The sequence below is a fragment of the Melanotaenia boesemani genome, chromosome 6 (assembly GCF_017639745.1).
Source record: "Melanotaenia boesemani isolate fMelBoe1 chromosome 6, fMelBoe1.pri, whole genome shotgun sequence".
Taxonomy (NCBI): Eukaryota; Metazoa; Chordata; class Actinopteri; order Atheriniformes; family Melanotaeniidae; genus Melanotaenia; species Melanotaenia boesemani.
The window spans coordinates 14,973,609-14,987,628 of record NC_055687.1 but is presented as its reverse complement, the minus strand read 5'-3'; the positions used below and the strand labels follow the sequence as shown (position 1 = coordinate 14,987,628).

Below are 14,020 nucleotides of genomic sequence, written 5' to 3'. Positions count from 1 at the left end.
CCCCCCTTTATCATCTCCCTGACTACTCTCTTTTCTGTCTTTGCTTTAATCCCACATCTCTTCTCCCTTCCGTCCTTTTTCGTAACAGCTGCTCACCCAGACCTTTCCACCTCTATCCCTCATTCCTCTTTTTCTCTTGTTTTTCCCCATTTCTGTTTTTCATGCATCTTTTCCACTTGGCAGTGCTCAGCCTGTTGTTCCATTGTGTCTACTGGGGCCTGTATGCTAGAGATGGAGTTGGCAATGGCAGCCTGAAAATACTCGGTGAGTTCTCCCCCCTGCATTGGTCACTCGCTGAATGACTGACACTGGCTCTGCACTGGAAAATCAGTCACTGCTGTGAGTGGATGATGATGGATGTGTGTGCGCCTGAAGAAATGCAGTGGCTGGTTTGATGGGCGTTGGCAGGATCATTTCATGACTTTATATGCCTGTGTGTGTGCAGTATGTGTGTGGTGACCTGGTTTTATTGTTCCCTTCTGATATTACAGTTTCGGAAACCACAACCTAATTACCCCTTCTGTCTCTTTCTCATTTTCTCTCTCTCCACCTCTCTGTCCGTCTCCAGGGAAATTACTGTTCTCCGTCAGTTTCTTGGTGTTCCTTCTGATGCTCATATTGTTGGGCAAAGGTTTTACAGTCACCAGGTGGGGGAGGGTGGTTCACTTTTACGTTTTTTTCAAACATGCATGTGTGTTTATGTATTCTTCTCCAATGCTATGTGTGACTCTTTATGCATGCTGTCTACTGTCACATTTTTGCTGCTCAGTGCCTCCACCATCTCCCACTGTCATGACTTGCTGCCACAGTCGTGGCCCAGTCTCATGGCATGACAATGCCAGGTGTCCGTCAAAAGGTCTATCAGGATGCTGGCTCCTAACAGTTTGGATAAACAAACAAACCAATGCTGTTCTGGTGTAAATAGCTGGTGTTTTTTTAGGAAGTAAAATGACCACTTTTTGTTCATGCTTTGTTTCCTGGCAAGGCTTAGTGGAGATTTGCTTGGGTCTGGCAGTTAGACTGCATAATAGATTATTTAAGAGGTTTTTTTTTTCTCTGGAACATCAGCATATATCTATCTTACACCTGACTGGACAAATTCCCTCCTGGCTCAGCTGTCACTGGTAGTGCCAGTTCTCCAAATCTAGTTTTAAATTCCAGTTGTCAAACTGAAAGGAAAAAAAAAAAACATACCATTTCTTCTTCACATTAGTTTCTGTGAGAAAAGCACCAAACAGTTACATGCTTGTGTAAAATTCTTAATGGCTACTGGGCTTGCAAGACATTTAAGCTGCTTGTTTGACTCTGGATTAGGTCCTCCTCTGTGTACAGATGATTCTGTGATCTTTACTTTATTAAATTTTTTTCTGTGATTAAACAGAAAAAATTCATTACCATCAAGCTAAAAAAACGCTTGTTACCTAATTTGTTGACAGTGTGAAGAAAATTACTGCACAACTTAGAAAAGTCTTTACTCTTTTTGCTCAGTTCATGAGCTTGCAGCCATTTTACCGCAAAGGAGTTGTGTTCAATAGCTGCTTATACACTAAGCTGTCAGCTTGAGCATAAACCAAATGCATGACTTTGTGTGTGTGTGCGTGCACCTGTAACACTTTTTTCCATTTGTGTATGTCTGAGTGGGTCTGTGTGTATTTGTTTATCTTCCTCCAACTTGTGTGCAACCTCTGACCCTCCTTGTTTGTCCATATGTGTCAGGGCAAGGATCAGTCACAGTGGATCTGTTAAACTGAGCATCTACATGACAGTCTACACAATCACCTACGTCATCCTTTTCATCTATGAGGCAGAGGTACAGTGCATACATTACATCAGCTATATAGGCTGCAAGTTCATTTTAGCATTGATGTATTAATCAGTGAAATGTAATAACTGCTCCTCTGATGATTCATCATAGACCACTATCATGTGAAATATTTGATTTGTCCAGAACTTGAGGAATTTTGCCTGATACAGCACAGGTCAGAATTATTGCATTCCGTGAACTGTGTGCACAGAATTTAAGATATTTTGATAAATAAAATTAATTGGAATCAGATATCATCGTAATCCCAGAGGGAAAGTACTAAAAGACAAGTTCATGGTTAATTTCTTTCCAGCATGGATAGGCTCGTTGGTTCCAGATTGTTTTAAGACCAAAAAATTGTCTGGTTTCTTAATAAATGCTGTTATCAAAAGCCATAAAAATACTACACTACACTGCCAAAGCAAATCCAAAGATTATGGAAAAATCACCGGATTCTAGGCTGGTATGATACAAATAATCTGGAGTGTTGTTTTCAGCCTGAACTTTATGCTGCACACTGAACCTAGCAAGATGCCATGGGTGAATGCAAAGAGGATACCACTACTGAGAGAATGGCACAATAAAGAAGACTTTGGATAAACCACAGTATTTCTGAGTTCATCTTCACAGACACAGAAAACCACAGAAGAAGAAACCCATAAATAAAGAAATACCCGTCCTATTGTTAAACACAGTGAAGGTACTATCATGTTATGTGACTGTTTTACTGCCTTTGATGCTGGAAGCATTTAATGTCACACAGAATAGTAATAGAAAAACAAAAGAATTTTAGAAGTAAATTCAGGAAATTTACCAACTTATTACATTTAACAAACAGCTTGAATGCATAATATGGAAAGGTTACAGAACAGGTGCAAAAATATTTTATAATATATACGCAAACATGTATACTATGCTGACCTATTGCTCTGTATATTTCTATACCATTATTCATAAACTGCCTATAAACATAAAACAATATAGATAACTATAATAAACAGTAACTTAATTCTCATATAGTCCTGCTTCTTTTAATTCGTTTATTAGCCATATTACTGTACTTAGAAGCGAAGTTAAATCCTCAGAGGATTAAAAACTAAATATAAATAACCCCTCATAGTTGCAAATTCTCCTCTTTAAACTTCTTAAATATCATATCTTTAAACATTATTTTACACTGGTGTATGTTTGGACATTGTTTCGGGCCAATATTGAGGCTGTTCCATTAATATACCCCACAGATTGAAATACAAATTGTTTCCTGGTTGTTTGTGCACTATGAACCTGAAACTTGACCTTTTTTGCAACATAAAAAAAACTTTATAAAAAATTAATTTGTAACATTTAGTTCTTTTTCATTTATTTGTAAAGATATTGAAAATTTTGTGTTTAAAAAATGAAATGGCAGTAATGACCATTTATGACCTGTTTTAAATCATTAAATAAACAGCACAAAGATTCAAATTTAGAAAATTCGGTGAGCAATTTTATTATTTACTGATATTTTATGGATAAAGATTATTGATTGTGAACAGAAAAAGAGGGTCACTTGGAGAGTACAGTGCAAACAGTGACCTCACATATCAGAAATATCACAATATTCTTTCCAAAATAGTTTCTGCAATAGATTTGGATAGATTCTTACTCTGTGCTTCATGCTTCACTTTGCCATCAGATTTTCAATTTAACTAGGCTGGTAGTTGTTGTTTATCCTCGCTGTCTAATAATAATAATCAGCAGTGAAAATAATCTGTCATCTGTATGTTGCTTACTAAAAAGCCTCCTTAAAATCTTTTTCTTTATTTTTTTAAAATAATTTAATAAATATTCATAAAAGAATGGCTCCCCAGATTAGCGTGGGCTGTAATGGCTTTTACTGTCAAATAACTCATTACATTGATGTATTGCATATTATGAAAATATATGACTGTAATTATGAAAATATATGACTGTAAAAGCAAAACAAAAAACAAGGAAAAGATTTCATAATAAAATAAAATTTTAAATGCTCAAACTCCTCAAAATACATTGTTACTCTACCTGAAAAAATAAACATCTATATACAAGCTTTTACCATCTTTAAAGTTTCCTGAGAATTTACTTCCTAACCAACATGCTCTGCTCTCATTAATTACCCTGCCCTCCCTATATTCTGCAGAAGAAGATGAATACACATTTTACCAGCTATGATGTTGAGCTCATGAATTAATAACACTCCCAGGAGTATAAGGAGGTACATATATCTCTGCACAATGGAGATGCTTCAGCACAGTCAGGTGTACAGCTAGTGCGTTTAGAGACACTGGATTACAGCTTTTGAACTCACATTGGTAATGACCTCAAGAGGAGAATTGCCGTTTGGGAAGTGTCTGTGGTATATTTCATATCGAAGTAGTTGGGAAGCTGATTTATCAGCCGCCTGTCCTCTTACACGGGCCCTCTTATTAGAGAGCTTAAAACTCAGGGGATGTCTTGCTAAAAATAAGTTAAACTAGGTTACATTTGGAACTGAAATGAAGACTTCCTGATTCTGGGCCTGCAGTCTGGGATCCTCCAGGCTTTGGTAGCTGCATGCATCCCAAGAAGCTCCACAGCGAGCTATCAGAACTATGCATTATGTAGCAAGAGAAACCCTGTATGGGCCAGGATATCCAGTCACTGGACTGTGAAATGCAATCCGGTGTCTGCACATGCAAGCACACATGCCAAACACAGACCTACAAAGTTGTGAGCACACATGCCGATGACCTAGTTCTGGTGAAGTGTCTGTGTCAAAAACCCTCACAATGCCTCAAGCTGAACTTGAGATCAGCTGAACTACAAGCAATCCATCTTAACAAATAGGACACAAACTACAACAACATGCCAGCAGATGCTCCTTCTCTCCTTTGTGTAAAAGTTCTGTCTGTTTTAATGTGTCTCTTCTCCTTGTGCCAGTTCTTTGACCCAGGTGAAGTGCTTTACGCCTACGACAGTCCTGCAGGCTATGGTCTGATGGCCCTGCAGCTGGTCGCCTATGTGTGGTTCTGCTATGCTGTGCTGGTGTCCCTGAAACACTACCCTGAGAAGCAGCCCTTCTATGTCCCTTTTTTCACCACATACACACTATGGTGAGACCCACAAAGCTTTCCCCCAACTCTACCCACACTGTGGGTGGTAGCACCTGAGCTGGGGAGCGTAGGAGTAGAGATACACACATTTCGCTGTGTGAGGTCTATGCAATTTGAATAATCTATGTGGTTCTGTTAAAAAATCCACAGGAGAATTGTTGCTTTAGCTGTTCAGGAATGCAAAGGTGTTTATTTTACACCTCCCCTATACTACATTGTGTGCCTACCCTGTTTGCTCTACTTACTTTATGCTGCTCATGAATGAGTGGTAGCCAGAGGAAAACATCTATTTTTATTTATTGCTGAGGATTTATTCATTAGAATAATTTATGCTTCCATATATATTGTCCATACTTTGTACTGGAAAGCAAATCATTTCCTTTAAACAAGCCAGAGAAAAACTATCCATACATTGCCTAGTATCTTGGCCCTTTATCCACACTGCATAATAGCCGAGGCTTGAAATGAAGGGTAGATTACAAAGACTTGTTATGGCTGCCTTTCTCCCTCACTGCAGCAACTATCCCTCTTCTTGTTATCTATGCCTCTCCTTCCATCTTTATCTTTTAGTGCTTTACATCCTCTCTTAGCTCTGTCTCTTACCATCAAACCATATTCTCATCAGTTCTCTTAATGTGCTCTCTTCCTTATTGCTGTTTTAAATCTTCTCACTTTTCTTCCTCAGGTTTTTCGCAGTGCCTGTCATGGCTCTGATTGCCAACTTTGGAATCCCTCGTTGGGCTCGGGAGAAGATTGTGAACGGCATTCAGCTCGGCATCCACCTCTACGCTCACATCGTCTTTCTTGTTCGTACATCACACACACGCTCATGCAGACCCTTGCACTTCTACATAGTTCACGTTTATTCAGGAGTCATTATTTCTTCTGTTAGTCATACATTATTCACTATCCTTGAGTCCTTACTGCCTCATTCTGAGTATCTCATCCACACATCATTATCCACCGCTTTCTAACCTTCGAAATATTGCCCTGTACTAATGGGTCTTGCTGCTCATGCACATTTGCTTTTACATTCCTGCACACAGCGTGCTTTGCATGTCCCTCTTCTCTTTCAATCTAATATGCTCTGACTATGTGTTAGCCACCACATATAACTGCATTGATTATTTTTAGTTGGATAGTTGTGGGTTTTTTTTTTTTTTTTTGCTTCTTAGGTTATTACAAGGCCTTCAGCAGCCAACAAGAACTTCCCATATCATGTTCGGACGTCCCAGATCGGGATCCTGCTGTCCAGTCCAAAAGGAGGTGAAGGTGGAGAAAGTTTTCCCCATCACGCATATGGAAATAGCTCCTTCCTTGGAGATTCTCAACCCAACTTTACTGAACTCTTCTCCATCCAATCGGTAAGCCCACTGTAATTTTAATGTAAAAAATTTTGGATGGATGGTTAAAGAAATTTATAAGCTGAGATCCATTCATGTAAAAAAAAAAAATGCAACATGTAATCATTAAATACATCTTATTTTTAAAAAGCTGACATAAAACAATGTCCAGTAACAAATTACATGTAAATACCAACACCAGAATGAGAGAGATACTATTGCACATGTACCGTGTTTAAATCTGCTTAGAGATTTCCATTATTATGCAGCTCTTGCCATAGATAATTAGTGCTCAAGTATATTCATTTTCTCATGTTTTAAAATGTGCATACTTCCCTGCCTCAAATTAGAAAGCATCAGTGTAGCGTGGAAATTTGTTAGGGAACATGTATTTAAGATTTGTTTCTTTGCAAAAGCCTCCATCTCCTCCTAAGGGGGACGGGTAAATGACAGTTAGCACGCTTAATGTAACACAAGCCCTTGTATTAAAACACTTGAGCCCAATAAAATAAAGCTTGAAAAGAAACTTTGACAAGAGCTAATTAAGTGTTGTGTTCTGAATTGTTTTGCTCAGGTAACTTTCAAATCCGTCAGTGTTGCCTTTCAAACTACACAGAAAGGAATGACCAAAAAAAGGAGCTCCGAATCTTTAACTACATTTATGCTGACACAGAGAAGCATAAAGGGATGACCCAAAACAAAAACAAAAGAAAACACTTATTTAACTAGTTACAACAAAGTGTAATTTTATAGCTGCAGCAACTTTAACAAAATACTTAAAGGCCATCAATGCGTTTTGTGGGCTTTGTTACAACTCTGTAAAATAGAGTAAAGATTTTCACCATATTGCATTTGAACATTTCCTACTTCTCGGAAACTTGATTTATGCGTACATATTAGATCAATGCAGAGCCTTTGGCATAACATGATGTAACTCCTCCACAGAAATGTAAAGTGGAAGTACACATAGCACATTTCTCAGCAGCTGTGGATGGTTTGCACCTTAAATTGCTTTGCTGCTGTATGTAATACAAAAAAATGTCTATTATGCCGCAACAGTGTCTGGTTATGTTAATTTTGAACTGGTATTCTGTCCACTGTGCTCTGTCTTGTTATCTGTGCTGATAATCTGTCTAAATATTATAAAATATATATGGCCTCAGTTATATGGTACACTAATACATCATCATCACCACAAGTACATTTTACTTATATTTATCTGCAGTTGTAAAATGAACCTCTCTCTACTTAAAGCTCGATTCCTGTTGGTTATTTTAGATCAAGCAAGTACGTTTTCATTTCATTGCTTGGCAGCCTCTGTTAAGTTCAGCTCCTTTGGTTCACTTCATGAGTTTTGTTTTTCATAGTTAAAACAGTTAATAAGAGTATCCTTGAAGCTCTGCTTGTTACTTGTAAATTAAGTGAATAAAGTAATGAAATGCCTCCATATAAAATTTTTAAAGAACTTCTTTTAATTTGTAGCCACAGAAAAATAACCAGGACTACACATTTTCCAAACAGGCACTGCAGCCATTATTGTGAAGGGAGCATCTTTGGTTTTTGGGACAGTCAATTATAATAGCTAAATAAATAAATCAATGGTTGGAATAAATAAAGCTAGAATGTCACCTGACTTTTAACTTTTCATCATCTTTCTTTAGATCAATCAATAAATAGCTCAATAAAACCAATGAGTTCCAAAACAAATGTAGGGCCCCATAACTTTTTATTTGTACTAATATTTTATTACAGTTTCCACTTTAGTCCTGCACAAAGGCTCTCTAATAAAGCTCTCAGTAAATATTAATGCACTACAGGATCTGGGAAGTTCACTTTTTATAGTGTGAAGTAACTCAGTACATCTGTAATCTTCCATAACCTACATGGCACCAGTGTAGTGTTGACATTGAGATCGTATGTGCAGTGTTACTGAAACAGGATCTAACAGGTCTGAACATCACACACCAACCTGCTTTATAACAAGTTGGGTGAAACTCAGTTGTAGCAGATGCATATGCACTAATCCAGGTCTGACAGAAGCAAATGCACCTCCAGCACAAAACAAAATGTACAGGAGACTGTGTGTATACAGGCATGGAAGCACTATCCCACATGTGCAAACCTTTCGAGGCAGGAAATTGATTATGTAAATGTGGTTAACTGAATTCTAGTTGTAAAAATGGTAAATAAGACCCTGACACATTTATTTTTCATTTTAGATCAATTTTACCACAGTCAAACTTGCTGTGTGACAGTCCTAGTGAGCTGGAACTTTCTATAAGCACCTTTCAATCACACAAGTTAGAAGCCAAATTACATCCCAGATATTTAAACTCCGCTCAATATTTCATCAGCACACTGTGCAGAGGAGAGGCCAGACCGTGGTAACTGATACTTGTGGTTAGCTGTGAAGCAGCTCAACTGTTGCAGTGATGGGTGAAGCTGGAATGTGGTGTGTTTCAGAAAAGAATGACTTTTCCCTGATATTAACCCATTCAGAGCCTGGGCTTTGTTTAAAGCAGCCTCCTAAAACCAGAGGGTTTTCTGGAAACCTTAAAACCACTGAAACCTTTTATTTCTCAGCTTCTGGAAATTAAAAATTTTTTAAGAGCTTTAACCTTCATTTTTATTGTGATTTCCTTATTTTGCCCTAATGTTTATCAGTGTTGTTTTTAATGATGATGTGTCTTGAAAATGTTGGCGCAGTCTTGCATCAGTCCAGGCTTAATAGGTAAAATAATTTAACTACTAAAATTATTATAGTCAGTTCTAAAATTTTATATATTATACCATGAAAGACTTATAGAACAGAGTTAACTGATTTTCTACTGCTGTGAAAGAATCGCCAGCGCAGGAGTTATTTCTAGTTTTGTGTCAGAAGTTAGTTTGAAGTTTAGATTTGTCTTTTTAGATGTTCAGTGTAGATTAAAGCTGTTCAGATTGAAAAAATGAATAATTATAAATGTCTTATCTTAACCAAGTGTTTAATTTAAGAAAAGCAATGACTGATAACTTTGCCTGGTATCACTCTATTTCCATCCGCTAACTTTACCTCCTGAGTTGACCAGTGATTTTGGGACACTAGTGCAGACCCTCATAATATAATATGTAATTTGGAGCGGAAGAGCCAGTTAATGTTATATTTAATATTTATGGGTATTTGTGCAAATTTAATGACATCTTAAAAACTTGATCTAAAAGTGGGCTCTGCTTAGAAAATTCTGGGCCACACAAAGTTCAAATGATGTCAATTCGCTTACATCAGACTGCAGTCAGTAAAATGTTAACATGGATTTGGAGATCACTTCTGTTTGCCATTTGCAAGTTATAATTTTTTATTTATGTATTTGTAAATTTGTTTTTTAAAATATTTCAATCTTGTTTATGTGTAGCCAAGAAAATCCTGTTCAGTGTCAGTCATTTTTTTTTATCATCTTTTCATGCTTGCTACTCAGAGAAACCCCAACCAACCCAGCAGATCTTCACCACCTGCACATACTGACTACAAATGAGCAAAAACAGAAGCTACAGTAGTGACAGCTCTCATACGATCATCATAATGCATATCTTCAGTTTGAGTCTAAGCCATAATGCAGACCAAGGTAGAAAAACACTGCTGTCAGTGTGATTGCTGCAAACACTTTAATACAACATGGATGATAGATGAACTACAAAGATTGAAAAGCTCTAACGGAGTGGTTGTTATGGAACATTAAAACATTTGGGCCAGTAAATACCTTTGTTTTTCTGCTAGAAAATGTTTTTTTTTCTTTGTCATTATTGTTGTTATGCACCATTTCCCAGAAGTTTCAAGAAGATATTTTGATAATGAGAAAGAAAGAGAAAACCCAGTTTGGTAGTTTCAGCCTGATCAGGTTTATTTATTGCAGACATAAAGCAGTAAAGGATAGCAGGAAAGATGCATCAGCATTTTATACTCTCTCAAAAGCACTGTTGTTTTATTCCCTTCTAGTCCATCTTCCAACATCTGAATAAAAACACCATCATTTTATACAATCTAATCTTTGACAACATTGTGACCCAGCTCTTGTTTTAGCAAGACAAATTCCAGAAAGGCACAGAACAAGATTCAGCATTTAATTGCAGAGGAGATGTTGTACCTTAAAGCAGATCTTTGCAGTGATAAACAATGTTACTAATAAATCATTTCTGGGTAGTCAAATCTTTTTTTTAATCACATAATCTTTTTTGCTGGGATTTGCAGTAAAAACCAACTTTACTGCATCAGTACTGTCGAGGTGCTTTACATTAACCAGCTGTTGTTACCAGTCAACAGTTTAGACACACTTTCCCATGAAATCCAAATGGAAGGTGTCCAAACTTTTGCAACATTTCCAGGTGAACTGTTGTGTATAAAGGAAACGCTGAATTTTTTTTAATTTTTTTTTTTTTTCGTGTCAAACGTATGAAATTCTTGTTTTTCTTCCACTTCAGGATCCGGTAAAGACGGTGGAGGAGACGGTGGCTCGTAAAGGTCCAGATGTGCCGAGGAACAGCGAGCAAAAGATCATCACCACCGCAGCTGACTTGACCTCAATATTGCCACCACCTCCGCCTCCGATACCCCCACGCCCAGCCTCGCGCTCCCCCCCACTGCCACCTCGACTCCCCTCCTTCACGGAATATTTCAGCATGCAGAGTGGTGGCGGAGGAGGCTTTGGGTCAAAAGCATGAGATCAAGAGAAAGAAAAGACTGTGAGGAAAATGGTGAAGGTGTAGATGGAATGATGATACAAAATGAAAAGGCAGTCATTTGGTGAATTCAAGATGTTTCTGTTTAAAGACTAAATGGTCATCTAAACAAAAACAAAACAAAACAAACAAAAAAAGAGTTCAGAGACAGAGATGAGAAATCACCAGAAACTTGAATCCTTAAATGGTCCCTTTTCACCTGTGAATGCAAGTGACCAGAATGAGGAAGTGAGGGGAAATGGCTGCAACGAGCACTAAGCTTGTAAAAGAATAAAGAAGCAATAAATATTTGATGTTGACCAGTAGAAGGCACACAGTGAGAAAGATGACAAAGTGGATGTAGCCGGAGCAATAGATAGATAGCTGTGCACAAAGTGGAAACAAACAAAAATTCTTGAAACACATTTATTCAAAATTTTATGAGGCATTGATGATGTGCCTGGAAGAATATGTAAATAGCTAAAAAAAAAACTGTTGAGAACATCATTCTTTAGATTAATCTTAAAAAAAAAAAAATCATGTTTTCCAGCATTACATTCCAGATGGTGCTGTGACCATAGAAAATTCTGCCATTACATTTATCAAATCTAAGAAAACACTTTTTTATGTTTGACACATTTTGATAAACATAAATACTGTATATTAACTCTAAATGGAGTCTGTTGGGCTGATTTATACTCTTGTATTCCTTCTTTGCTGCTGGTTTTACTGGATTAATATGCTGATGTGTAACTGTAAAATGTCACATTTACTGTGGGCACCTCTAAGTACAGTACTCTTAAAACACGCATGTTTGTATTGTATTTCCTGTCCAAAAAGCTGATATATGTACTCCATGTGACCATCCAGTATTCGCTTATTGTGTGTATTAAAATCCATAATTTGTAAATACATACAATAGGCTTCAGCATATTTTTGACTATAGAAATTGTTTTTTTTTTTCAGTCAAAACGGTTTTGTGCCCTTTGAAACGCAGTAAAAACCAATTTTAAATTGGTTCTAGTTGAATTTTCACCAGAGTGTAGAATATGCCTGCTCAAAACTCATTTCTGTGTATGTAGACGTTGGTGAATGTATTGATGCAATACAGCACAAGCACGGGGTAACTTCCAAGTTACTCTAATACTGCACTACACCTTTGTTAAATTTTCTTTTTTCTCTCTACATCTGCAAGATATGTATAATTTATGAGCAGGAGGATGCCTCTTTTTCCTTTTCAATACAAGTAACTTCATCCTCACCCCTGTCTTGTACCTGAAATGTGAATATTTTATTTGTTCAGCTTTTTGCACCTGAATATTTATACTGTGCAAAAAGCTGGACAAATAGTAATAGTTTTGTTTCCCCTAATATTCAGCTATGACAGAGGAAAAAAAAAGTCTTGTAGATGAGCTGTGAAAACAGCAACACAACTGTACATTTCGTCTGTCCTGCATGGAGCACTTTAATGTTCCTGGTCTTAGTCTGTTTATTCGTGATGTCACCTTATAAGACTTCTTGAAACCTGTATTCACACCTCATGGACAACTATTTCTGATGCGTACACCTGTATATAAAAACTGAACCGTCTTCAATTTTCCATACATTGTAAAGAAACTACTCATGCTTAGTTTGAGAACTAGGAAAAAAATAGGTGAAAGGCAGCATACTGAGAAATTCAGTGTTTTTATCTTGGCTTAGACAAACTGTGGTACTCAGCTAATAGCCCACAGACTTATCAGTGGCAATGTTGCTGTCTTGGAGTGATGTTAGGTGATGTTAGGAATGTGGTGTGTAACATGTCAGAGATGTAACTTAGTCTGTGAAACTGAACAATACTTGAATTAGAGTACTTGCTGTTATTTCTGATTATGTGTCTGGTTTGTATTTGGCATGTCTGCCATTTTTGTCTGCTGTTGCCATGACTTGACTGAGTAGACACTGAATAACTCAACAGGCTTACTGACATCGTATCACTGCTTCAACCTTGTGTATACTGACATTTGATTACTGCAATGACACAGAGACTTGGAGAGAGAACTTGAAGCAAAGAGATTATGTATGCATGACGGAGAACAGCACAGCTTTTAGGCTACTCAGAGCGACCTGGTTAAGAGCACATCACTAAAGCACCGTTCAGATGCATTTTAATGGTGTCAAATAATTCTAAATATGCTGTATATATATACACTTTTTGCCAAAATAATAAAAAATATGGTTTTATTAAAAGTCTTGTCTAGCTGTGTGTGTTATTTGCCTCCTATGTTTAGCGAGATCCAGTTGAGAGAAGGGGCACAAGTTCAAAGGAGTAAATCTAATAACTGTAAATCATATTTAGAATTTGTTCCCATTACAAGTCAATTAAAGTACAAGAAACTGTGGACAGTCTCAGCCTGGTCACAGGTTGATGTGGGCAGCCATAATTGTTTTACAGTGGTTGCCAGTATCCTGGTCTGATGCCTCTAAACCACATAAACATAAACTTATCCCAAACAGTACAGCTGTGATGGATATTCTCTATTTCTCCGCTTTAGTTTTAATTCAGTTCAGATTAATCGTCCAGAAATAATTATCATGATCACTTTATCTCCAGTTAATCTACTTTTAATAAAAAAAAAGCATTGTTGAGCACTATAATAGACCTACAGTCTCTGACATGCAGTATGTGGAGGGAAAGTTTAATTAACATCCCTGACAATGACTGAGTTCAGTTGGTGTTTAGAAGCAGAGCCATCGTTAAGTGTTATTAGCTGCACCTGTGCCCTCAGTCGGACTCATCCACTACACATAAATAACACTAAAACAGCAAAGAGACATTTTGGACACAATAGTCTTTGTTACTGTCTCCTGACAGGTTAACTATAATTTAAATTAAGAACACACTATTTTTGCATTTCTGTCATGTTCTGGGTAAAAACAGCTCCTGAACACACCACAAAAATGATGTCCAAGTGCCAACACACAACAGCAGGTATAGCAAGTAATTTAAACACACCTGACTTAAATGAATGGGTCATCCTGTAGAACCTGACAAAAAAAAAAATAAAATAATTTGAGGTACATTATATTGC

General features: G+C 37.2%; 1 protein-coding gene across 1 annotated transcript in view; it reads left to right on the top strand.

The window, feature by feature from the left end:
• The window catches only part of tmem145 (transmembrane protein 145), a 46,934-nt gene extending 33,756 nt beyond the window's left edge, over positions 1-13,178 (top strand). The window contains exons 9-15 of the mRNA XM_041988720.1: positions 184-264; positions 569-647; positions 1,717-1,810; positions 4,742-4,914; positions 5,600-5,720; positions 6,090-6,278; positions 10,713-13,178. Coding sequence (XP_041844654.1) covers positions 184-264; positions 569-647; positions 1,717-1,810; positions 4,742-4,914; positions 5,600-5,720; positions 6,090-6,278; positions 10,713-10,952 — 977 coding nt within the window. The 3' untranslated portion in view covers positions 10,953-13,178. The remainder of the gene's footprint in view (positions 1-183; positions 265-568; positions 648-1,716; positions 1,811-4,741; positions 4,915-5,599; positions 5,721-6,089; positions 6,279-10,712) is intronic.
• The last annotated feature ends 842 nt before the right edge of the window (positions 13,179-14,020 follow it).